The 25265-nt window shown below is 59.9% G+C and overlaps 2 protein-coding genes across 5 annotated transcripts; both read right to left on the reverse strand.

Moving 5' to 3' along the window:
• Positions 1–49: 49 nt before the first annotated feature.
• On the reverse strand, positions 50–13015 carry SCARF2 (scavenger receptor class F member 2). Of its 3 annotated transcripts, XM_085238321.1 has the most exons (13): positions 12649–12712; positions 9351–9409; positions 8808–8850; positions 8243–8344; positions 7565–8084; positions 7273–7491; positions 6734–6862; positions 5080–5183; positions 4897–5014; positions 3496–3617; positions 2835–3113; positions 2311–2463; positions 50–1911 (listed from the first exon to the last, which is right to left on the reverse strand). In XM_085238321.1, exons 5-13 carry the CDS (start codon positions 8044–8046, stop codon positions 728–730), a joined length of 2790 nt encoding a protein of 929 aa, XP_085094447.1. In that variant the 5' UTR covers positions 8047–8084; positions 8243–8344; positions 8808–8850; positions 9351–9409; positions 12649–12712; the 3' UTR covers positions 50–727. The 3 variants fall into 3 exon arrangements, with proteins under 3 accessions (XP_085094447.1, XP_085094445.1, XP_085094446.1); XM_085238319.1 differs by lacking the exon at positions 8808–8850 and having other exon boundaries at positions 12649–13015; XM_085238320.1 differs by lacking the exons at positions 2835–3113; positions 8808–8850 and having other exon boundaries at positions 12649–13009.
• A 1760-nt stretch (positions 13016–14775) lies between these two features.
• PRODH (proline dehydrogenase 1) lies at positions 14776–23338 on the reverse strand. 2 transcript variants are annotated; one of them, XM_085238322.1, is made up of 14 exons: positions 22992–23337; positions 22700–22908; positions 18905–18939; positions 18510–18659; positions 18363–18427; positions 17994–18110; positions 17760–17839; positions 17421–17502; positions 17051–17143; positions 16815–16961; positions 16530–16705; positions 16346–16444; positions 16150–16238; positions 14776–15393 (listed from the first exon to the last, which is right to left on the reverse strand). In XM_085238322.1, the coding sequence occupies exons 1-14, from the start codon at positions 23268–23270 to the stop codon at positions 15206–15208; spliced, it is 1809 nt and encodes a 602-aa protein (XP_085094448.1). In that variant the 5' UTR covers positions 23271–23337; the 3' UTR covers positions 14776–15205. The 2 variants fall into 2 exon arrangements, with proteins under 2 accessions (XP_085094448.1, XP_085094449.1); XM_085238323.1 differs by having other exon boundaries at positions 15247–15393; positions 16150–16251; positions 22992–23338.
• Positions 23339–25265: the final 1927 nt, after the last annotated feature.

Below are 25265 nucleotides of genomic sequence, written 5' to 3' on the forward strand. Positions count from 1 at the left end.
GTGATGCTCCACGGGCAGCCTGGGGGCATGGACAGACAGCACCCAGGTATGGAAGAAATACACTTTTATTAGAAAAGCGCTCTGCAGAGATGCCAGGCTCTGTCGTACCAAACCCATCTACCTGACTCCACTGGCCAGATCCCTCCTGAAGCCACAACAGCCTCTCCAAGTGCTGTGCAGCCCGGGCCTTAAATAGTGCTTTCCTGCTGCCGCTCCTGGCACAAGCAGCCCTGGGGCCAGGGGCATCGGTCGAAACCAGCTCGACCCCACGCTGGGAGCGGTGCGGTGGCACCGGGGGCTGCACCTCCGAGAGGGGAGAAGCTGACGTGGCAGTGCAGGGAGGTCTGGGTGAGGACACGGGGATGTCCCCGGCAATGGCCCCGTGTGTCATCCATCCCCTTTGCCCCCGTGCTGCGATGGGGACCTGGCAGAGTGGAGTGGGGCGTGGGAAGCGAGCGGCTCCATTACTGCAGAATATAACATGGGTACGTCTAGTACAACAAGCACTGCTTATGCGATCGATAATACTGCTACAAAAAAAGGGGGGGCCCCCGGCTCCTGCATCCCTGCATAGGGAGCACAGCGCCGGGGGGTACCAGGTCCAGGGACAGTGGAGGAGATGGGCTGACAGGAGAAAAGGGGATGAGGGGAGAGATGTGGAATGAGGAGGTTGGGGGGCTCTTCCAGTCCAGGCACCACGAGTCCTTCCCAGGTGCCCAGCTCCCCATTACTGCACCGTCTGCGTGGGCACCACAGCTGCTTTGGGCGGCTCCAGGGTGGCTTCTCGGCTCTTCTTCCTGGGGGGCTTTTTAATGGGCGTCTTCTTGGCCGTCTGCTCGCCCGGAGGAGCCGGGTCCTGGCCGCTGACTGCGGTTTGTTTCTCCACCCGCCTGGGCTCGCCCCCAGCCGCCGGCTCGGCCGTGGCGGGGATCAGTTTCTGCAGGTTGGGAGAGGTGGGCAGCAGGGGCTTGCTGGCCTTCTGGCTGCCGGTGGCTGCCGAGCGCTTGGCTTTCTGAGGTGGGGTGGGCTTCTCCCTCTGGGCCCCCACCCCGTTGGGCCGGGAGCTGCCCTCCGCCTTGTTGAGGCTCTGAGTCTTTTCCTTCAGCTGGGCTGCCAGCAGCGTGGCCGCCTCGGAGGCCAGGTGGGGATGGAGAGCCTCGGAGCGCGGCTTGCCAGCACCGGGGCTGCGTGGGGCCTCCCCGGCCCGCCGCTCTGCATGGAAGCCGCCCATCTTTTTGAAGGCGTTCTGCACCGCCCCGTTGATATTCTCCATCTGCTCCGAGCTGGCCTTGCTCCTCTGCTTGGGTTTCGAAGGCGACTGGGGCTCTGTGGCAAGGTTGGCTTTGCCCTCGGGGACACCGGGTTCCTTGGGGTGCTTCTGCGGTCTCTCCTTGCCACGTGTGCCACCACTGCCCTTCTCCTCTGCTTTGCCGTGCACACCAGCCGACGTCTCGCTGGGGCTCCTCTTCCTCTTGGCCAAACCTTGGCCGTGCTCGGGGCTGCTGGGCCGGGCGGCCGCTGGCTCCGGGGAGCGGCTGGGCAGCGAGTTGGACTGGCTGGAGTTGTAACGGCTGTGGATCCAGGATACCTTGGGCTTGGTGGACGGGTCGGGAGGACGGGGCTTGGTTCTCTCTGGGGACAGAGCTGTCTCCTCCTCCTCCTTGGACTGCTTGGAGAGGCGGGCGACCTTGGCATAGAGCGCGGCGCTGGCCGAGCCTGACCCGCAGGATGAGCGCTCGCTGTCCGAGGACTTGAGCAGGGGTGTTTCGCTGCTGTCGGCATGGAAGGCCTTGACAGAGCCCGTCTCCTTCAGGAAGCTGTACTCGGCTGCCTCCTCCCCGCTGGCTGGGGCCACGAGCTTCTCACCGGGGCTGGAGGACGGTGCCCTGTCCCTGCCGTCACCGACGCTCTCTGTGGGAAGAGAGCATGGATGTGTCATGAAGGCACGGAACGGTTTGGGTTGGAAGGGAGCCTTAAAATGCTACCCAGTCCAACTTGGTCCCATGGGTTAGACTCCTGCCTCCGGTGCCCAAAGCCCCATACAGCCTGGCTTTGAGCACCTCCACTTACAGGGCTTCTCTGGGCCCTGTGCCACTGCCTTGTTGCCCTCATGGCAAAAAAAACCATGCACGGTGGTGGGGTAGAGGCAAAACTGGGCTCCCCATTGCCCTGTCTCACCTGGTCCCTCTCTACCTCTTCCGCATGCCTCCAGGTCCCCCTATGCCACAGGACCCCCACTTCCCCATTGCAGGGCCACCTCCAGCCCTCATCCTTGCATGCAGCACCCAGGAAAACACCCATGAGTCTCACCTTCATGGGGCACGCAGTACACTGGCCCCTCATCTGTGGTGTCAAAGGAGGAGAAGGAACCACGGGATGACCAGGACGGGGAGGGCTGCTCCACCACTGAGGGCGGCTCAATGAAGCTGCAGTTCAGTGTGTTCTCCAGGTCATGGTGAGCTACTGCCAGGGCAGGAAAGTGGCCATCAGCCAGTGCCTGCCCTGCAGGGACCCAGCCCTGCTTCACCCACTCTGGGATGAGCCGTGGTTGCAAGCAGCCACGCTCCCCACACACAGCACTGTGCAGGGGATAAAAGATCATGGAGATGACTATGTGAGAGGGAATAAACCCGAGACAGGAATGGACCAGCAAGATGAGGGGTCCCCTCATAAGATAAGGGATGGGGGAGGATGCAGAGGCTGAGAGAAACTCCAGAGCCAGAGCAAAAGCAGTGGAGATATTTAAAGAGCAAATGGCCCAGAGTGGGGGAGGCAGCCACTCCGGCATGACTTTCCTTGTTGTAAAACCCAAAAAGAGAAAATTAGAAGCAGACCGTTGGAAGCAGATGAAGCGCACTGCTTCCTGTGAGAAGGCGTGACGGGGTGCTGGGACTTGTGGCTGTGCGGCATCTCCAGGACTTGAATGGGACCAAGGGGATGGCCGGAGGAAGAGGAGCACCAACAGCAGCTCCGAGATGTGCTGGGGCTTCTGCCTGCCCCTAGCAAAGAAGTGCTGCAGGTCCCTGTGCTGCCAGATGATGATGGATGGATGTTATTGCTCCAAGGCCAGCCCCAAGTGGTCGGAGCCGTTGCCTGCCTGGGTCCCTTGTTGCCTGCTGGCACAGATCCCTTTGTTCCAGGGTCTTGGGTGGCCTCACTGCATAGCCCCAACCCCAGAGCAGGTTGTAACGCACAGAGCCCTGGAGCTGGGGCCATCCCCTCCCTCCCCTCTGTGTTTACACAGCGCTGCTGGGTGGGAGCCAGCTGCTGCGGGGCGGCTGCAGGAAACGCGCACACAGCCCCATTGAGCCCCGCGCACACAGCCCCCTCTGTCCTCCTCCCCGAGCCCTGCCCGGCCCCTTCCACAAACACGGCCCCTGTTTGGGTTGCAGAGGGGATGTTTCCCCGGCCCTGGTGCACTCTGCATGGGTTTGGGGCCGGGAGAAGCACAGCAGGTCGCACACGTCAGCCCTGCTCTGCCCCTCGGTGCCTCACCTACGACCTTGGGCATCTTCTGGCGGCGCAGGGGGATGCGTGGCAGCTTCATGCTGATGCGGCTGAAGCGCCCACACAAGCGTCTCGGAGGCTTCTTGGCTGCCACCGGGTCCTGATTTGCTCTGCAGGGAAACACAACGGCCCCATCATGGCAATGGTCACACCAGGATGATCGATCATGGAACCATGCATTGAGCTGGAGGCTCAGGGATGCTGCACATGAAGAAGGGTTTGGGGAAGAGGCAGGACAGAGAGGTGCCACAGGAGTGTATTCCCCACTGGTTTTGCCTCAGTTGAAGCCCAGGATGGCTCAGGGCAGGGGTCAGGGCTGTTGCCAGCCGCGTGCTTCAGCTCGCCTTGTGGCAGAGCCACACTGTGCCCAAAACACCCACAGCTCCCATCCAGGCCCTCGAATCATATGATTAACTTTAGAAAAAATAAAAAAAATAAATAAAAAAATCCCAACCCCAAACAAACACGTGGCTTCTCTTTATTTGCTCTCTGGTTTTGAAGCCTCTTGAGGATGAGCTTTCAGGCAATTATCCTCAGCCACAGCAGCAAGAGGCTCTGTGCAGCAATGCCACTCAACCTGTGTGCACCCACGGCCACTGCAGTACCCCTGCCACAGCCCTTCCTGGCACCGGGAACGCTTTGGGACAGGACATTGAGATGGCAGTTCGGAATCTGGGCACCCTGCAGTGCCCGAGGAGAGGAAACTCTTTGGAGCTATTTCCCATGCAAGACTTCTCCGAGCAGCACTGAGTTTGGGAAGTGGCTCCTTTTATCTGCGGCATAATGACATGCAGCCCACAGGCTCTCCAAACCAGATGTGCTGGGCTGGAGTGGAGCTGGCACGGCTGCAAGCAGAAGCTTCCGGAAAATTCCTGCACAGCGGCCGGCGGCACGAGGGACGGCTTTTGTGCAGCTAGTGGAGCTCCCCTGGCCCCTTTCTTCCCAATAAGCAGCCATCTCCATCCCCATCCCCACCCCCATCCCTGTCCCCATCCTCATCCCTATCCCTACTCCTATCCCCATCCCTATCCCTTGTCCTCATCCCTGCAGCAGGGACTGGAGGGGCTCACTTTGTCCTGCAGACCCTACAGCCCAGCCACGCTGTGGGAGCTGCTGTGCACACTCCTGCCTTCAGCCCCACGCCATTTTGGGGATCCCAGCCATAACACAGCATGCTCTAGGTTTCCCTTTGCAGGCTCCAGCCCTGGGGACCCATTGGGTCCCAGTGAGGTGACGGCCAACAACAGGGACACAAAGCCAGGAGGCGTCCCTGCAGTGCAGGGTCCTCCCGCTCCCACCCTGTGCTCTCTTTTCCCCATCTTCATGAGGATGGGAAACTGCCCCACATTTCCCTTCTGTCCTCCCCTTTCCCTGCCAGCATCCACTCACCCGTGCCCTTCATCCTTCTTGCGGCAGACGCAGCAGCAGCAGAGCAGCGACAGCAGGAGGATGAGCAGCAGTGCCAGCAGAGCTCCGGCCCCAATCACCCCCATCCGTTGGTTGGCTTCTGCAAGACACAGCGTGCTCAGACACCAGCCATAGGCACCCCAGCACCCCAACCCTACAACTCACCCATGTGGCAGGCGCCCGTCAGCGGGTCGCAGGCACCGTCGTGGCAGCTGCAGGCTTGAGCACAGTTGGCTCCATAGTGGCCGGGCGGGCAGGTGAGGTTACAGCTGGGGAGAGGGTGAGGGGTGAGGGCGGGGTGATGCAACCAGGGGATGCTCCCTGCTCTCCTTTCCCAGACCCTTTCTACTCCGGGAAAAGCAGGTGACACAGTGCTGGATTGCACTGACAGCATCCCCATGGGGGACTGTGCCACCTTCCTGCTTGTCCTCATGTTTGCTGTTTCTGAGAGCCCTCCTCCACCCCCACGTGCTGCACAAGGCTTTGCAACGAGGCTTGTAGCACTGTGGTGACAACGGGTCACTAACCCATCAGCAGTGCCAACCCAGCAGAGCATCTGCACCGGGTCTCAGCTCAGCACTGCTGATGTGATGTGGCCATGTGCCCCATGCACACCCAAGATGGAGCCCTTCCACTGCAGCTCATGAGCTTGGAAACCTCTCAGCTCACTGTATGTAAGAAGGGAGAACAACTATAGCCGAAGTGCCCTCCTTGCCAGGGCACAGCCTCCCAGCTCAGCATTATGGAGAGGGGCACAAACCAGGGCTGGAAGGTGGGCAATGGGCACCACCCAAAACAACCCAGGTTCTGGGTGCCCTCCCACCAAGCATCCTGTCCTCAGAGTTCTGGGGGCAGCAACAGTTTGGGATGATGCTATGCAACAGCATGGGTACTGGGATGGATGCAGCAGGGCTGATGGCCCTCAGCCCAACTCCAGCTGCTCCCAGCTGGCAGCACCGTGGCCCTGATCCCAGCCCCTCTCTCCTGGGGCTGCAGCTGCTCCCTTGACTCAGCCACATTTCACGCTCTCTGGTTTTCAAAGCACCGCCGTGGCTGAGCCACGTGCCTTGAGCCCCCACGAGCAGCTGCAGTGGGATGCAGGGATGGGAGCAGGGATATCTCCCAGACAGTCCAAGCTACCCCCATCAGCTGGACCCATATTTCTACCCCAGACAGACTGATTTCGGGAGATACCATGGGAATGATGTGGAGCAATAGAGGGCTTTGTGCCCACTGCAGACATTTCAGCAGCCTTCCCTCCAGTGCTTCCAGCCACTTTCCTTTCAGGCAGCGCTTCTATTCCACGTTGGGAGAAAGCAAAGGGGACGAGCATGCATTAGGACAGGGCCTGCTGCTGGTTGGAGTTGGGCACAGCCAAAGGCTGGGGGGCTTTGGGCTCCTCCTGGGGTGAGCAGCCCCCAGTGAGAGCTGCTGCTGGGAGAGGGAGCACCACACAGATGCCATACCCGTGAGGCTATGTGCTATTCTGGGATGTGGTTTTCTCTCTGTTTTCAGCTAGAAATTCCACCCTGAACTTGGGGGGGGAAAAAAAAAAAACACACAAAAAAACGAGTTTTGTCAAAGGCATTTGTTTTTGCCAAATGGCCATTTCCTAAAGCAAAATCCTTTCGTCAAGAAACCCATCCGGCAGCTCAGCGAGAGGCACACCGTGGCCCTGCAGAGTGTCCTGCTGAGCTCAGGGGGATCGAGTGCTGCTGCCTCAGGTTTGTTTGGATCCCACCCCAACCAGGGGCAGAAGCAGACAGGGGATGGAGGTGATGCCAAGCGGTGATGAGTGCCCGCAGCCCGGTTTGCTTACTATGTGCCGTGGGAGCCGGCGCGGCACAGGCAGCGGCCCGTCTCAAAGTGGCACTCCCCGCTGACGCAGTCGCTGCAGACGAAGGCACAGTTCTCCCCATACGTCCCATTGCGGCACTTGGTTTCACACCTGGGGAACGGTGAGGGCAGCTGAAGCACCGGAGAAAGGATTTCTCACGGTGCCCCCCACTATGCCCATCCTGGTCATCCTATTCTGTTTCCCGTTTGTTCCATGCAAGGAGACGGGGCTGGGTGCTGTCAGCCCCATACAGGTGCTGCACAGCCTCAGACCCAACCCCAGGTGGCTCCAAGAAAGTTTCAGAGTTGAGCCCTGCTGTGTGTTAGGGTCGCTGAGCAGATAGGAGCACCGTGGCATTGTGCGTCCCATGGCCCCATGTACCAACGCCTTGGCATTGGGGTCCCTGAGGCTCCCTATGGCCTCATGGCCACGCCAGCAGGCTCAGCCCATTCCTGCTGCCCCAGCTGTACATCCACTCCCAGGGACACAGCACTGCACCAGCCGGGCCGTGCAGCACTCACCTGTCTCCAATCCAGCCGGGGTTGCAGTGTGAGCACTTGCCATTGATATGGTTGCAGGTGTGGCCATCCTTGCAGGGGGGACAAAGCTTCTCGCAGCCCTCCCCATAGAAACCAGCCGAGCAGGGCTGGTCACACTTGGTGCCATTCCAACCCGCTTCGCACGTCAGGCAGCGCCCATCTGCCACGGTGCAGGGCTGCAGGCTCTTGCACTGCCCACACCTGCAACAACCAAGGGACACGTGGCACATGGCACCCACAGCTCCCACCTCCCTCCTCGTGCCCCAACACTCACCTCCTCCTGCAGCCTTGCCCATAGAAGCCGGCTGGGCACGGCTCACGGCAGTACTTGCCACGGTAGCCCGGCTCACAGGTACAGGTGCCATCCACCTGGTTGCACTTCCCCTTGTAGCACTGGCAGTAGCGGTCACAGCGGGGCCCAAAGGTGCGCTCACGGCACTGGCAGCGCCCGGTGAACTGTTCACAGGGTGAGTTGTTGCAAGAGCATTGGTTGTTGCAGCCACGGCCCCACCAGCCTGGCTGGCACAGGCAGTTGCCTGTCTGCTGGTCGCACTGGGAATTGTGGCTGCAATAGCAGGAGCTGGAGCACTGGGGGCCCCACCAGTTGGGCTCGCAGGTGCATTTGCCAGTCTTCTGGTCACATTTGCCGTGCTTGCAGAGGCAGATGTTCTCACACTTGGGGCCCCAGCGGTTGGGGTTGCAGGTGCACTGACCCGTCACATCTTCACACTGCCCATTGGGGTGGCAGCTGCACATCTCCTTGCAGTCGGGGCCCCAGAACTGACGGGGACACTCTGCAGGTGGAACAGCGCTGCAGTCAGCCATGGGTGACCCCATGCAAGCGGCACCCCTTGCTCCTCTCCATCCCCACTGCTCCTAGCACGCTTAGGTGACAGGCTCCCTATATGAGGTGGCCCACCTGGGGTGCCCCAGTGGTGCCACTGGTACTCACTGGTGTCGCAGTTGGCACCGAAGTAGCCGTGGCGGCAGCGGCACTCGCCGGGTCTCACGCACACCTCATTCTCCTTGCAGGTGAAATTCCCTTCGCAGACAGCTGGGCAGGTGGACCGACAACAGAGCATGAGGACACGGCAGAAAGGTCCCCAATGTGCCACCAGGCTCATTCCATCCCAGTCCCCAACCCCCAGAGCAGGGGACGGGGTGCACGGTGGCACCATAGGGGTCACTGAACTGTGACACCGCATGGTGATCACAACGGTGATGCCACTCTCCCCAGCTCCATCCCTGCCCCAGCCCCCTACCACCCTGCTCAGCCATCCCTGTGCTGCAGGCGAGATGTGGGATGTGGGACAGGGGAACAGAAGCAGCCACCAGCACAGCCCCCCTCCTTCTAACCTCCCTATGGAAGTGCTCCCCCAGCACCCCCAGCCCACGAGTCCCCCTGTGCCAAAGGGGAGCGAGCTCTGGGGCATGGCACAGTGCTGGCCCCACGGCCCCACAAAGTCCCCTTGGCCAGCAGGAGAGGGGGAACAGAGCACCCGCACCGAGCGCCTTACCTGGCCGTTGTTAGACCTACGGTGATGGGGACTATAGAAAACCCTAAAATAGACAGATGGAACAGGTTAGAGGCAGTGAGTCTAATGGTTAGAGCAGCCTGGGGGGAAAGTGGGGAGAGGAGGTGGGGACAGTTTGCAGCGGGACCATATTCCCCCGCTGTGCATCCTTCTCCCTGCACCAGCTGCATGCAGCGAGTGGTTATGAGGGTGCATGCAGGGTGAGTTAGTTGGTTATGGGGTCTGCAGCCCACCGGCTCCCTGGGCACCACTGCCACCCCAAACTGAAAGGGAAACACAGGGTCCCCAAATCCTGCATGATGGCACAGCAGGGGCTGCCCTGGTTTCCTGTGGGCTCGGTGGCACCGGTGCCTTTCTGCGGTGGCATGTGGCTGTGCCTTCATCCTCTGCCACAGCCCTCCAGCACTGTGGCAGCACGCAGGGGTCACCACACTGCATCTCGTGTCCGAGGGCTGCACCCCAAGGCGAGCTGGGGTGCTCTACACAGCTCCAGGGCTGTCTCACGACTTCAGCATTGCTGCTTACCTATCAAACACTCGCTTCCTTGTTGCTTCCATCCTGGGCAGCACACGAGCGCCGAGGAGCTGCAGGAAAAATAAGTCCACAAATGGTTGGGATATCTGGAAAGCTGCTGTCCTTCCTGGAAACCTTTCAGTGATGCGGTGTGATATCAAGAACCAATTCTGCCATGCAGATGCTTGGCGTGGGGTACTCAGCTCAGCGCAGGGCTCAGCAGAGACAAGGAGGCAAACAGCAGCAGTGCTGGGCATGGGACAACCACACCCAACATCCGTGTGCCCCACGTGCAGAAAATGGCTCGGATTATTTTACCACCACATGTGATTTAAAGGATAGGCTAAAATGAGTGCATTCTTAACTGAGGCGTTGAAAAATAATAGATGGGAGAGAGGAAAGCCCAGACAAAGCAAGGAGTGCTTATGGGAACCTACAGATGGGTTTGGTGCCTGGCATTGTGGCAGCATGGGGATGGCATCCCAAGGTAGGATGGTGGCATCTCACCCCATCCCATCCCAACCACGACAGCCCCTAGAAGAGGGGCACAGGGACACCCCATGAGGAGGGGACGTCCTCTTCTCAGCACAAACCCACTACATCCTTCAATTTGTGCAGCTTTGCTCACACAACTGGAGCTATACTCCATGGATGGGAGCAATCCCAGAGGCTCTGGAGCAATCCAAAGGCATGCTGCAGTCGAGGAAAACTTGACATGGGCTGGACCAGTGGCAGAGCCTGGAATGCATGCTTTTCTTTTTTTTTTTTTTTTTTTTTTCCCCTTTATATGTAACAAATGCAGAAGAGGAGGAGGAGACAGTGAGGAAGTATTCGTGAAACGCAGCGCAGTCACAGGACCACGTCTGGCTGCCAGGAGGAGCTGCTGTGGGCTGGGGGGGGGGTGAGAGCAGCCCCCAGTGGGACACGGACTGGGCTGAATGGGGCAGCACCAACATGGGAGCACCGCGGCCGCCTCTCGTGGAAGATGTTGAAAAATTGGACGGGAGGCAGAAAGGAACCACAAAAATGATTCAGGGCCTGGAAAAAATGCCTTGCAGCTGGAGACCAAAATAGCTCCATCCATTCCGTCCGTCACTGAGATTACACAGCGCTGTGATTGCGCCCAGGGTTGGAGCAGGGTCTGTGCCCTGGAAGGGAGATGAAACACGCAAGGAAAGGCAATGAGGCACCAATCAAAGCCTCTCCGTGGGGGACAGGAGAACCCAAAGCGAAATCCACTGGGCTCCATGGGTTGAAATGGATCCATCATGGGTTGAAATGGATCCATGATGGGTTGAAACGTGCCATGATAGAGTTGTCCAACGAGCGTGGGTTGTGCCCGTGTGGTCTCATTCCACAAAAGCCCCATGAGCTCTGCTGGGGATGGGTGGGAAGGGGTCATCCTGCCCAAAGAAGGACCACAGCGCCCAGTAGCGCTGCACTGTGACTGAAGCATCATGAGTGGGTCCATGGGGCAGCCCACACGCAGCGCTGGGATTAAAACTATCTCCTGGCAGATAGCTAATCGCCTCCACTGGGCCATGTCCGACACCTCCCCGCTCAGCCTCCCCTCCCTTATCAGCTGCTCTGACAGCAAACCAACGCGCTCAGATTTCAAAGCTTGAGCCACCTCCCTGCACCCCACAGCACAGCTGGGACCGGGGCTCAGCTTCAGAGCATCCTTCAGGTTGCCCACGGACCCGCTGCTTTCCTCAGCACATCCCTTCTCTTTCTGTTTTACTCCCTTTTCCCCTCGAGAAAGGAGAAAAAGAATCGCTTTGCCAAACTGATGGGGATTTCACTGGTGCAGATGAAAAGGAGCACATGATGGGGGAAAGCCAGAGCTGTCCCTGCTCCTGGGATGTGTCTGCATCCCACTGAGCATCCCACATCGCACTGAGCATCACCTGCATCCCACCGAGCATCCCACATCCTGCATTCTACTGAGAGTTTGGGAGCTGCACAAATGGATGGAGGTGAAAAGCCCACAGCCCAGAGCACCGCTGCCACCTGCTCCAGCTGCGTGTCCATCCCAGTGCTCACACACCACTGCCCAAACTGGAGAGCAGCATCACTCTGGCGCCGAGCCCCTTCTTTCTCCACGGCACCCATCACTCGGTGCCTTGTGTGGCAAAAAGGAAATTCTTCATACAGGAAAAGAATGACCAAAGGAGAGTTATGGAGAAAGCAGTTCCCACACACACAGCACGTGCACTCATCACCCTGCACCCGTGCTTCTCCAACAGAAGGGGGGCATGGTAACTTAACAAGAGCTTTGAGCTCAAGAGGAGCAGTCACGTTTAGCACACACCAAACCCAACAGTTCCAAAGCACATCCCTTTCTCCTACCCTATGCAATCTATAGAACTGTATGGACACAGCTTCTTGGGCTGGCCCCAAGGGTCACTGCCTGCCGCCCCACTGCCACCCCAAGAGACAGCTTTGCTGGGCAGCGGTTTTACAGGGGGATGTAGAGACCCAGTGCAACCCCCCTCCATCCCCCCCCCGCCGAGTACTGAGGCCGTGCTGCTCTGGCAAAACCTCCTTCGGAAACTGTAATTTGAGGAGGGGGCACCAGCGCCCCGCGGCCGGGCTGAATGGAGCCATTATGTGGCCTCTCCAGCGCGCAGCACATGTTTTCCTTGTGGACTTGCCTGACCTCACGGGCGAGCTGTATAAAGGTGCATTTATGGCCTGCCCTCCCCCCTATCGCCCCCCCATATAGGGGTCTCCTCGGCGGGATGAGGCAGCTTTGGGACCACTGAGCCCGAGAGGGGAGGGGGAGGGGGGGAGCAGGCAGAGGGCGACCCTGGGGATGGCACCTTTGCTCTGAAGCCAACGCCAAGTATTGTCCCGGTGCTGCCAACGCGGCCGCCCCGAGCGCTCCGGGAGCCGCTCCAGCGGGGGACACCCGCAGCATCCCGCATCCCACTGTGGGACCACACCCGGGACGATCATAACCGGCTTCTCCCTGCAGGACCAGCGCCGGAACACCGAGATCCGGACTCGGGACACCGAAATTCGCACCCGGGATACCAAAATCCGGACCCGGGACACCGAGATTCGGAACCGGGACACACAGCTTTAGACCCGGGACATCGAAAATCCAGACCCGAGACACCAAAATCCGAACCCGCGACACCAAAATCCGAACCCGGGACACCCGGCTCCATCTCCCCCCGCCGCGATGGGACCCCATCGCCCCCTCCCCACCGCCCCGCACCGCTCTTTCCCAGGCCCGCACCCTCCCCCCCCTCCCTTCCCGGCCGCCCGCCCGGCCCCACCTGCCCTCCCCTCCCCTCTCTCCTACCCTGCAGCCCTGCACACGTTCCTGCCCCGTGGGCTCAGCTCCTGCGCGGCTCCGCAGCTCAGCACCGCCAGCAGCAGCAGCGGCACCGCGGCTCCTTTTGGGCGCGGCGGCCGCAGCCCCAGGGCCGCCATGGCCGTCGGCGCGGCGGGGCCCGGCCCGACCCGGCCCATCCCATACGGGGCTCGGCTCGGCTGCGCGGTGCCCGGTGCCGCCCTGCCCTGCCCTGCCTTGCCCTGCCCCGACGGCCGCTCTCGGCGGACGGAAACTGCAGTGCGAGCTCCGCGCCGCCGCCGCCGCCGCCGCCTCCCCCGCGCCCCTCTCGGCGGCGGCGGGAGGGGCCCCGCCGGCAGCCAGGAAATTCCGCATTGGTTCCCCTGACGGCGGGCCAGGCTCCGGGGGCCGCCGCCGCCGCCGCCTCCTCCCCGCGCCCGACCCCGGGCCCGAGCCCCGACGGCAGCGGTGTGCGGGCTGCGGAGCTCCGGCGCGGGTGTAGAACGGCAGGATCCGGAGTCCCAGTAGCCCCGATGGAGGCTGTGCCCGGCTCCGGCAGCCCCGAGCGGTGCCCGCAGCGGCAGCCACTCGTAACTCCCTGAGAGGGACACAATTAGGAACTGGGGGGGCTCATCGAGCGCTTCTAGCAATCCCAAATCCCTAGCGTGGACGGGGGACACGCCGGGCATCTGCCACGTGGTTGCACAAACAGTGTCCCTTGAACACTACAGAGCATCGCCGCTCCGTGCCGGCTCCGCTATCCCAGGCGCTCGGATCGATGGTTTTAAAAGGAATGGTTGGGTTCTCTCCTGCCGAGGGGCTGCGGGCATCTCCTGCATTGCCGCCTGTGAGCACCGCACGCCTCCAGGAGAGGATGCTCCGACAGCATCTGACGGGAGAGAGCCGGGGCGTGTCCCGAACACCGCGAGTGAAGAGAGTGGATGAGCAGCTGCTCACCGCCGACCTCTGGATTTATCACATTCTGGTCCGTGGAGCAGCGATGCCACAGCACAGAGCAACCAGGACCCCCCTAGGGCTACTTTCCCACGGAGCTGTGTTGTCACCAGGTCACTGATGGGGACTCGTGAGGCAGAGCCATGCCTGGAAGCTGCCTTCACCCTGTCCCTGTGCACGGGCAGATCGTGATGCGAGCAGCCACGGGTGCAGAGGGAGGGGCTGGGGGGTGGCAGCCATTGGGGACCGATGTCACTGCCCTGAAATGACACGGATGGGGACACCATTCCCGAGCTGCACTCAGCTTCCTCCTACCCTGTCTCCCTGTGCAGAAACCATCTCCCAACTCCCTGGATGTTACAACTGTCACCCACGTTCTTGTCTTCCCCGACCTCAGATTTCAAATCATTGAGCATCTCTCCACTCCTGCCATGTCCCCTGTCCTTGTATCCACAGTGCTGGCAGCAGATCCTTGGCCCTGTCCTACAGGCAGGATGGGTCCATCCATCCATCCATCTGTAGCAAACCCTGCACCAGGACCCCCAGGCTGCCTCCAAAGCAGAGCTGCTCCGGTGCCCACCTCCAGAGCTGGAGATGATGCACACCCCACAGATATCAGTCACAACTGCTCCTATTCTCCCTCTGGTCCCAATGAGGTTTTTTCCTTTGAGAGGAGCAGCCCATCTCAGAGCTCTCTATTCCAACTCTGCAGTTCCTTTTTCAGGCTCTGGGATGGAGCTGCCCTGCCAGGTGCTTTCCTCCCACTGAACCATGCTTTGGAAACACCAGCAAAAGAAAAAGAGAGGAACCCCAGCATTATAGCATTTCCAAAGACAAAGCAAAGGAAAAATACGCTGTTTTGTCAATGGTTCAAGAACTCCCTGCAGCTGTTTCCCGGGGAAGGACCGTGCCGTGGCCCCTGGGGCACTCAGCACCATCCGGTGGGGACCCAGCCAGGCTCTGCCCCTTGGAAGGAGCCCCTGCTCACGTGTGCTCAGACTTCTCCCAGCATTGGAGTACAGCTGCTGCGATGGCTGCTGCACAGTATGGGCTCTCTGCCTTGCAACTCCCCCTGCTGCTGCATCCAGCACCCTTGCAAGAAAGCACATTGCAACTTTGGCTGGAGCACCCCCAGCTTTTGCTATCAGGGAAGCAATACAGAACCCAACGCTACCCACGGACTCGAGGAACAAGAGCAGCAGTGCTTTAATTGTTGCAATTCACTGCAAATCCAGTGCTTGACAGAGCTGAGCTGCAGCCCAACTCCTAACTCCTTGGCCCACAGCACTGCCCTGGCCTCACAGGACAGATCCCATCCCCATGATAGGTGCCCCAGGGCTGACATGGGCACAAGGCACTGAGAGCCTACAGAGCTTTGGCTCTGCTGAAGAACAGCAGAGGGACATCACTCGGGGCACAGCCAGTTAGGCAGCCCTACAGTAGTGGTCTCCAGCAGGAGGATGTAGTTCTACAGCAATAAGAGAACATCTCCCCCTCAGGCAAAGGCCTCAGGGGGAAAAATAGCAACAGATCAAGGCAGAGGAGCTGGGTTAGTGGTTAACACAAAGGCACAAGAGCCCCGCTGCTGGGCACAGGCTGGGTCCTGCAGGGGTCAGGGGTTGGTGCTGAAGATGGTGCCTGCAAAAAGTCGCCGCTTGAACTCCCTCCAGAGCAGGTCCCGCTCCTTGTTGGCTCTCTGCATGAAGCCCCTGTTCTCCTGGGCACGGCGGGACAGGTATGGCAGCACCTCATCCACTGGGCCGTAGGGGACGTACTTGTAGACAGGGAAGCCAGCCTGACCTGGAAGGAGAGAGGGAGAGCATGGAAGTGCCCCCAAAGAGCCTCCAAGGCACCACTGGCACTGCTGTGACCAAGGGCAAGGATCCAGGCATAGCAACCCAGAGCACTCCAGGTAGCAGTGAAGGTTTCTAGACAGCTGGGGCTGGGGACACAGGGATGTCCCATTTGCCAGCCCAGCTCCCTGTCTCTGTGTGTGGGGGAAAGTAAGGCCAGCCCAGCATGTCAGGGCTGGAGGATGGGATTGAGCAACCCACAGGAAGCCTGGGAGCATCTCTGGCCAGATGGAGGGAGCCTGTCCGAGACAGAGGGGGGAAACACAGCAGCCTGTCCCCTCCCTGCTTTGCACAGGGATTTGGAAAGGTGCCAGAGAGTGCCGAGGTCACCGGCAGCCCTGGGAATGCCAGCAGGGAGGGCTGGGCCAATTTAGGAAGTATTCAAATAGAAACATCAAGTTAACACATTTTTCCAGCATGACCAGAGAAGGCTGCAGACCCAGAGCCAAACTGCTTACTGGGGGAACTCCAGGACAGAGCAGCATCCATGCTGGACAACTGCCCAGTCTGCCTTGCACTACTCCCCTGGCCTTGGGTTCTGGAGACCAGAAGTCCTCAGCCAGTCTGCCAGCAACCCACAGCCTGGCTTCATCTTGCCTTCAAACCCCACAGCAGCTGCTCAGGGAAACCTTGGTGTGACAGTGGGACAGGAGCCCTCTGCCACATCCTGCTTGCACCCAGGTGCTGGTGCTGCAGTACTCACCCAGGGGGAAGGTGATCTGGTCACACATGCCCAGCAACTGCCCAAAGCAGACCTTCTTCTCTGAAGGATGGATCCCAAGCTCCATCATCCTGCAAGCCAAGCCTCGATGTTAAGAAAGAGCAGAGAGACCCTTTATGTCCTGTGTGTAGAGCAGGGACTGGGCACCCAACACTGACCCCACCCCACCAGCACCCACCTGCGCAGGGTAAACTTGACTGTGTCCTCATTGTGAGTTGCCACCATGACGTTGGCTTTCCGGCTGTGCTTGATCTCCTCCAGCACATAGTCCAGGCACCTGCAGGGCAGCAGGGGGCTGCGTGGTCAGGCTGCCCCCATCACGCTGGGGAGGAAGGCAGGAGCGTGGTGGGGGCACCGCCTACCTGTGGTACATCTCATTGGTCTTCTCATAGGTGGGGTTGATGGGATCCTCGTAGCCAATCTTTGCTGCTCTCTCCCTCTCCTGATCCATGTAGGCTCCACGGACCAGCTTGGTGCCAAAGTGCCAGCCTTCCCGGCGCGACAGCTCCACGTCCACGCTCACATTATCATAAGCTTCCTGGGCAGTAGATGGCCCAGGGTCACCAAACCAGTGCTACCAGCCATCCCAAAGCCACACTGAACTGCTTACAGCATCACCAATCCATGCACTCCATCCCCTGCCTCACCTTCAGGTAGCACTGGTGGGTGTTGAAGATGACGGCCCGCTCCCTGTTGAAGCGGCGCTGCATCTCCAGGGTGAGACGGCTGATGGCTGGCTGGAAGTAGCTCTGCTCTGCATCCACCATCAGCCTCACGCCCGTCTCCGTGGCTCTCTGTGGGGTGAAGGAGGCACGGAGGGCTGCTGAGGCTGCCTACCATGTGTCCCCATCGGCAGCAGTGCCTGTCCCCACCTCCCCTGCACCTTGGCAAGGACGTCCATCCGCTGCAGCATCCGTTTCATCTGCAGTTCCTCCTCCTCGGTGAAGTGTGAGAGCAGAGGCTCCAGCTGCCTGGTCTGAAATGAGAAGAGCCCATTCAGCACTGCCTGGCACGGCAGCACTATAGGGAGGCAAACATCCAGGGGAGCCCATTCCCCAAACCCCCCAACCTGTGCTGCACATGGGGTGCCCACCCCACCAGCTGCACGCAGGTCAGTGTGGGACTCCAGAAGCCACGCAGGGTCTGAGGATGGCAACCTCACACCCCAGGACAAGGATGAGCTGTCTCACACTGGCAGTGCCCACACTGCAGAGCTGCTCGGTGGGCAGAGCCTGGCTGAAGCACATACATACCTTGATATTGGGGATGAGCAGCAGCTTGGAGAGCTTGGTGCGGCTGTCGATCAGGCTGTTCCAGTCCAGAAGATCCACAGTTCTGTGGATGGGAAGTCAGGTCTGTGCTGACGGTAGGGTCTCTACCAGCTCCCACACCATCAGCAAACCAGCTGCAAGTGGCACCCTGTCCCAGCTTGCCACTCCTCTCTGCTTTGAGAGCCCTTGGTTGCCACAACAAGTCAGCGATGACTTCTGGAGATCTCCCCTTGCTGCTGCCTGTCTACCCAGGCTTGTGGCGGGGCCCAGATCCCCCAGCACCATCCCCCCACAGCACCCTACAAGCTGTGGACAACTTACCCACTCTCACCCACGTTCTCGCCCGTGAACCAGTGCTGGCTCTCCGCCTTGGTCGCGATGCCGAGCTTGGCCAGGGCCTCCTGCCACCAAAAGGAGCATCAGGGCACAGCCAGACCCCACCAGAGGTGTCACAGTGCTCCAGAACCCCTCCTGCAGCACATCCCTGATAGTCAGACCCTCTCCTCTCCCCCTCCCAGCAGCACAACCTCACCTCTCAGATATCATCCTGCTCACCTGCAACTTCTCCACCTCCAGCCTCATCTCCAGCGCTGCTCGCCCACCCTGGCCCTGCTCTGCAGCCATTTGGTGGAAGAACCGCCGCCACTTCACCAGCACCTCTGAGAACTGCAGCTGTGGGGACAGAGCTTGGGGTGAACTGTCTGGGCTCAGAGCTCCAAGGGATCCCTCCAGAGCCCCACAGACAGACCCTGACCCCGTAGCATGAGAACATAGCCTGGTACAAAGCATCCATACTCTCACATTGGGACCCTTTTGTGTGCTCCCAAAGCCTGAGGCCATCCCCTAGGTGGCTTCAGGCACTCCGAAGCACCCACCGTCCTCTCTCCAACCCAGCCCACCCCACTCACTCCCACGGACACTCACCAGGAACTGAGGTCTACCCAGCGCTGTCAGCTTGATGGCTGAGAAGCCGTCCTCTGAGCTGCCACCTGGAAAGAGCCACAAGGGCAGGGCTGGCTGGGGCAGGGTCCCTGGTGTCTCTAGGCACACAGGGACACACTGAAGACTTACTTGATGCATCGATGCAGTGCAGGAAGGTCTCCATGTGCTGATCACACTTGGCCTCATCGGCATAGAAATAGGTGCGTGCACTGATGACTCCATCACGGCGATCCCCAAAGCCACGATGGGCACGGAACTGCTTCTCCCTCCGTTCTGCTCCTGGGTTGGAAGAGGGCAGAGATGTGCCCCGCAGCCCCTGCCAAACCCTACCAGCTCCTGCTTCCTTCCTCACACCTCACAAAAGCCCCCTGGGACCCCATTTGAGGAGGAGTGGGGTCAGCTGAGAACCTCAACATTCCTCCTCCAACTCATGAAGGAGGAATGAGTCTTGCCCCCAGGTGCCTGGAGCAGCTGGACCTTCAGCCAGGCGCTATCTGCTGAGAGCAGGAGAGGCCATCACTCACCTCCTGGCTCCTTCTCGGCTGCAGAGGTGCAGGAGCTAAGAAGAGAAACAGGGAAGGTGAGGACAAGTCCAGCAGCACCCTGCCAGGGCAGCCCCAAGGCCTGGCACTACGCCCTGTTCTTCCCTCACCATCCCATTGGTACCACTCTGCTGGCAGTTCAGGTGCCCCAAATCCTCTCACGGAAAGCAAAGAGACTTCAATACCCAAGACAACATTTCCTAAGGAGCAGACAGGGAAGATGCTCTGGACATTGGCGCATCCCAGCCCACTGTGGTTGGGGATGCACAGCACGTGGCAAGGACAGGGCCATCCATGGTGGGGCTGGGTGTGCCATCAGGTTGGATATCAGGAAACATTTCTTCTCCAAAAGAGCAGTGATGCACTGGCACAGCTGCCCATGGAGTGGTGTGGTCACCATCCCTGGAGGTGCTCCAGAACCGTGGAGATGTGGCACTGAGGGACGTGGGCAGTGGGCATGGCGAGGGAGAGGGGGGAGGAGTTGGGGTTGAACTTGGGGATCTTAGTGATCTTTCCCAACCTTAACAATTCCATGATCTCTATGGCCCTCAAACTGTGGGAGCACCAAACCTCACCCCAACACCAGACCATAAAGCAAAGAGCTTGAGTAGAGAGGGTTGCACCAAGCCATGGGTCCCGCAGCCCCACTGCCACTCAGCTGCCCCACTCCACGGCACGTCAGCACCAGCCAACCGCTTACAAACAAAGCTCAGCCCCAGCCCCAGCCAACTTGGATGTAATTTCAAGCCTGAGCCCTTTGTCACAGAGAGCAGGGAACTGACAGCTTGGGCTGGTGCCCAAGTCATGAGTTCCTGCTGGAGCTCAAGCAGCTAAGCCTCCTCGCTGCCCCCCTACACCCAGCCCACAGACAGGGGTCTGATGCATGAGCCCCAGGGGTCTGATGCAGGAGAGCCATCTCCTCCCAGGAGATCTCTGCTTGGCACTACCCCAGCATCACTGCCCCAAACTGGCCATGCCACCAGCACAGAAGCCTCACCAGGGAACTTGGGCAGGTAGCACCCACGTGGGAACCCTGTGACAGGGATTAGAAGTTGCTGGAAGCACAAACAAAGTCCTTTCCTCCTGCTGGAGGCTCCCTGGGGCAGCTCACAACACAGCAAAGCCTCGTGAGCTGCAGCTCAGCGGGAGCTGTGCCACAACCTGCTGTGTCCTTGGCTTCTGCTCTGTGACTGTGGTGCTCCCGGGTCAGGTCAGGAACATTGCTGCTCCAGAACATGAAAGAAAGATTCAATAGCAAAGCCCTGATGGCTGCAAGATGCTCCTGGTGCAGGCAGGACAGTTCTGCAGCCCTGAGCACACCTCGATCCGGCACCTGTATGCTGGGGACAAGCAGCACTGGCACAGCCCTTCTGGCTTACACAGTTATCAGCAAACACCCCTTGAATTTGAAGTGTTTTGTGTTCCTGAAGACAAACACACCCTTTCCAGCAGCATTCCTGCTGCATGACTGCACTGAACCCCTCCATCCCCAGGGGGGGGCATTTAAAGCAGTGCCATGGTGCTTGCTTTGTTGTTCTACATCAAAACAAAATAGAGGAAGCTCTTTCCAGCTGAAGAAATAGCCCTTCCTGGATATCAGCTGCTTTCTTTGCAGTATTAGTTTTGGCAAGCAGAGCCATTCCCAGAACACCCAAATGCCACTTAGCCCAGCAGAAGTGGCTTATACCAGACCATGGGGGGGCAGGAAGCATCTCTGAGCACTGCCCAAGAAAGCAAAGCAACTCTTTGCAAGGCATGCTCAGCCCTGGGTAAGCTCAGAACACACAGGTATCACTAGCTCTGCACAAACCAGGCCCTGCAGAATGCTCCAGATGGTGCAAAGATCCAAAGATCCTTCACCTGCAGGATGCCCCGGGACCAAATGTGAACAGAAGTGTGAAAATGAGCAGGCACCACTCTGCTTTATCAGGGAAGAGCCAGTGCAGTGATGCAGGGAGCACAAGCTTGCTGGATGGCTGTGCATGGTGATGTGGCCAACACTAGAATTGGGCTTTCAGGGAGTTCTGGATCAGGTTTGGATGCATTATCTCAGGAGAAGCATAAGGGTGACCTTGTTGGAAATAAGCTGCAGGTGGCAATGTGTTTTAGGCTGGAGGCTGCTATGAGCCTGCTTGCTTTGCCCCATCAGCAGGAGGTGGGTCTGGCAGAGAGGACAAGTGAATCACAAAAGAGAATTTCCTCAGTGACCACATTCAAGGCAAGCCTCGTGGTCACAGGAAGCCCACACTCAAGCTGTGGGCAGTATCTAAAACTGCTTAGGGAGGAATCAAACGAAGCACTTGGCAGAGAATCCTCCAAGCCTGTGCTCCAGCACACAGCTCCAGGACTGCAGCAGCACTTCCCTGCAAAGGCCAAACAGAAAGCACCTAATGTGCAGCACGCCCTGACACCTGGCTCCACTGGAAGGGCCACTGGGGATGAGGAACCCTACTGCAGGGGCAGGAGCCTCCCTGCCCACATCAGTGCAACCCCACCTGGTTCCTGATACACTCTTCCACTCTCTCCTCCCAGGGAGCAAAGTCCCACCTGCCTGCAACACTGCGCACCCTGCCCCATCCCACACCTGCCAGCACTGCCTGCAGGAACCTTTCCCTGGCTGTTCCAGTGTGACCTGGCTGCAGTGCTCATAGTGGCACCTGGAGGACACCCGTGACAAGCTGGCAGGGTGCAGAACACCAGGCTGGGCAGGGCAGGACTGAGCTGGCTGCAGGCATGTCAGGACATGGGCTCAGCCTGTGCCATGTTGCTGCAAATCAGTCACGAGGAGCATTTTTTGGGGGAAGCACAAGGGCGTTTCCATGCAAGCTTGCTGCTAGAAGCTTTGCACAGCGCTCCAACAGCAGATGGCATCAGGAGGCTGCAGACACGCTGCCTGCAGCTGCTTTGTGCCTCTATGGCTGGCTCAGGCAGGGTGACAGTGGGGGGGGCACAGAACTCTCTTGGTGGGAGCCCCATGGCAGCAGCAGCCCTATAACCTGCACCGGGGAAGCGGGGGGAGGTGGGCGGGTGGGCAGCAGTGCTGGGAAAGAAGAGAAAGAATGGGTGCAGGAAGCCTTCAGTGCTAAAGGCAGGAACACTCCGTACAGGCACAGCCGGCACAAGGACAGCAGGAACGGCAGCGCTGTCACTTCTCCCCCCGCGTCACGAGCTGCTTACACTCCATTAGGATGCCGAGCACGGCTCGGATAGCAACTCGTGCCACGGCTGCGTGCCCGGGGAAGCACACAGGGATCAGCTGCTCCCGCATCACCGCCAGGGCCAGCAGCGTGGTTACAGCTGTCCGATAGGCAGCGCTGCGTGCGGGGTAGAGATAAGGCTGCTGGAGGGGGAAGGGAGGGAAGGGGGGGGGAAAGGCAGGGGGGGAACACCTGCTCGAAACGGAACACGGAGTTTCGGGAGGTGTTTTTAGCACAGCAGGACATCGCAGCTGTGTGCCAGTGGGAGAGATGGGGTGGGGGGGGGACAGCACTGCGCGACGTCAGCAGGAAAAAGGGCTGAAATATGGGAGGAGGGAAGAGGCTGGGAATGGAAACAGAGTGAAGCGGGGAGGGAATTTGGGGAAGCAGACGGGAAACGCCGGGGGCGGCATTGGGGGGCGATGCCGGGGGTCGGGGCGATGCCGCGGGAGGCGGGGCGGTGACGCACGGCGTCCTTCAGCCAATAGGAGCGGAGGGGATGGGCGCTCGGAGCCAATCGCGTCGCGGCCAACTCCCGCGCCCGCCACCCCCAGCAGCCCTCCCGCCGCCCCGCGCTCACGCCAGCTCCTGGCGCTCGGCCCGAGCGGGGCTCAGGTCCTCCTCCACGCTGTAGTCCAACACGGCGCCCACTCCGAAGGCCCGGTTCCGCCGGATGAGCGGTTTGATGGCCTCCTGGTCCTCCCCGGCCACGAACTGCCCGTAGAAAGTCATCTTCATCAGCCGCTCGAACAGCGCCTGGCCCAACAACCGCTTCCCGAACTGCAGCAGCTGCGGGACGTCGGAACCTCAGCGTCGGCACCCGCAGCCCCGCATCGCTTCTTTCCCCCCCCCCCCCGGTCCCGGGCACTTACCTCTCGGTTGTGCTCCACCAACGGTCCCACAGCGCACAGCCCGAGCACCAGCAACCCCCGCAACAGCTCGGCGTTGCTTTTGCTGCGGAACGCCTCTTGCGGGTCCCCAAAATCCACGACCGGAGCCGCACCCCGCGGCGGTACCGGCGGCGGTACCGGTCTGGTTCCCCCCTTCCCGTTGGCCGGTAACGGCGGGGCGGCACCGCGGGGAACGGAACGCGGGGCGCCCACGCGGGAGGCGGTGGCGTGGAGCGCCCGCACGGCGCTCGGTGGAGCCATGGGCACTGCGGAGCCGCCCGCCCGCAACGCCGCCGCCTTAAGTACGTCCCGCCCGGCACCGCCCCGCCGGGTTCCCGCAGACACGGGCCTGGGCTAGGGGGCCGGCTTTCCGCCTCGTGTCCTGCCCGCTGTTTCCCTTCGGAGCTGGGAAGGGTCGGGGTGGGGGGGGGATTGGAAGGGAGCCCAGTGGTCCGAGAGGAGTCGTGGGTGGTCCCAGCCCCTCGAGTGGGCTAAAGGAATCTCTTTAAGGGATCTCCGAGCCCACGCAGCCGTCCACAGGAGGGTTGTCGCCTCCGGTGCGGGATGTCCCGACATCGGGATGGGTGTCAGTGCGAACCCCGCCGCTTGTTCCTTTGGGGGTATCGCTGAACCTGGGTCAGGGTGCTGCCTGGACTCCGTGCAGCCCCATTCTTGCGGGTTGACCCCCCACCCCCTCCCCGGTTCCCCGCGTTCCCTCCCGGCACTCCCCACGCCGGGCTCCTGGCAGCGCAGCAGGGCTCGGGCACCGCTCCCCTCCCGCGTAGGATCGCCAGAAAGCCAGCCAACCTCCTGCCGGCCCCAAAGTGCCATCTGGCGCCCGGCGATGCTCAGCGCAACCTGCGGGCTCGGCCGGTGCTCCAGAATAAGGGCCCGGAGGCAGAGGAGGGAGTCGCTCCGAGCAGAGATAGACAAAATGTTGGCGATGAAAAAAACGCCCGTTTCCTTCCCTATAATCGTTGTGTGGTGTTACCGCCCCAGAGTGAAATAATCCGTTCAAAGCTGCGATGTGAAGCCTCAGCTCTGAGTTTTCCTTGCTGCTTTACTCTCAGATCTGGCCATAAAGACCAACTAAAAATGAAAGCCAAAGCATTCAGATGGAAATGCAGATCCGGGTGCGTGTGGCGGGATGGCTGAGGTGTGATGCTCACAAGCACACGTCCCCCGCTCAGCAGTCAGCTCTGGGTTGGGAAGTGTCTCTTACTGATGGTCTGGGAAGCCATAAGATGTGAAGAAACAAATCTGAAGACAAGACAAATAGGCGAGAAGGGGATTTAGTGCAGGAGGAGAAGGCGGTTTGGAAACAGGAGGACACAGCATGCATATTTCATGGGCTGGTGCTCAGCAGAGAAGCTTTCTGACACAGTGAAAATAACAGATGGCAACAAGTTACAGCAGCCGCTGGTGGCACCAGGAAGGGAGATGGGGAGCTGGAATTCACTGCTCCTTGGTTTCAGTGGTGGTTGGCATCCAGAAAGTTGAGATTATCCAGCAAGCTGAGGTTATTCTGTCCTGATCTGCTCTGGGGATGCTGGGTATGGTGCTGGGCTCCCCAGTGCAAGGAAGCTCTGGAAACGTGAGAGAGTTCAACAAAAGGCTGTGATGATGATGAAGGACCTGGAGCACCTTCCTTACAGGAGACCGAGAGAGCTGGGCATGTTCAGCCTGCAGATGAGGGGGCTTTGAGCATCTCCTCTGTGTCCCTCAATACCAGCAGGGAAGTACAGATGGTGCCTGGCACTGGGACAAGAGGCCATGGGCACCAGATGGGACTCAGGAGGTTCTCTTTCAACGTCAGCAGCATCTCAGTGTGGTGTGGGTGGCTGAGCACTGGCACAGGTTGCACAGAGAGGCCGTGGGCTCTCCTCGGAGATCTTCCTAAGGCACCTGGATGTGATCCTGGGCACTGTGCTCTGTCGGCCCTTCAGTGGCTGTATGGACAAGATGATGTCTAGAGGTGGCCAAAGGTTTTGTCCCCATGCTGGTGGCTGTAGTGTCGATGGTCCATGATATAGGGCCGTGTCCAGGCAGCGGGAGCTTCCAGGTGCTCTTCCATCAGCCCTTGGGGCTCCTGCACCTCCATGGGGGTGCAGATACTGATGGGACTGGGGAGTGAGGAGGTTATACCAGGGCTGATTGCTAAAATAAAGCAATATATAGAAAAGCTGGAGCACCCATTTTGTCACTGACTGTGGCCTTGTTGTCCTCCTCCATCTCCATCCTTCTTCACTCTCATCC

This window comes from Meleagris gallopavo, chromosome 17, assembly GCF_905368555.1.
Source record: "Meleagris gallopavo chromosome 17, MGAL_WU_HG_1.1, whole genome shotgun sequence".
Classification (NCBI taxonomy): domain Eukaryota; kingdom Metazoa; phylum Chordata; class Aves; order Galliformes; family Phasianidae; genus Meleagris; species Meleagris gallopavo.

Coding starts and splice junctions, on each gene's coding strand:
- SCARF2 (XM_085238319.1), bottom strand. CDS start 12,818: ATGGGCCGGGTCGGGCCGGGCCCCGCCGCGCCGACGGCCATGGCGGCC. Junction 6,863..7,272: donor CCCGGCTGGATTGGAGACAG/GTGAGTGCTGCA, acceptor ACCGTTCCCCAG/GTGTGAAACCAAGTGCCGCA. Junction 5,015..5,079: donor GACGGGCGCCTGCCACATGG/GTGAGTTGTAGG, acceptor TGTGTCTTGCAG/AAGCCAACCAACGGATGGGG.
- PRODH (XM_085238322.1), bottom strand. CDS start 23,270: ATGGCTCCACCGAGCGCCGTGCGGGCGCTCCACGCCACCGCCTCCCGC. Junction 18,660..18,904: donor AGCCGAGAAGGAGCCAGGAG/GTGAGTGATGGC, acceptor CTTCCAACCCAG/GAGCAGAACGGAGGGAGAAG. Junction 16,239..16,345: donor GTCAAGTTTACCCTGCGCAG/GTGGGTGCTGGT, acceptor CTTGGCTTGCAG/GATGATGGAGCTTGGGATCC.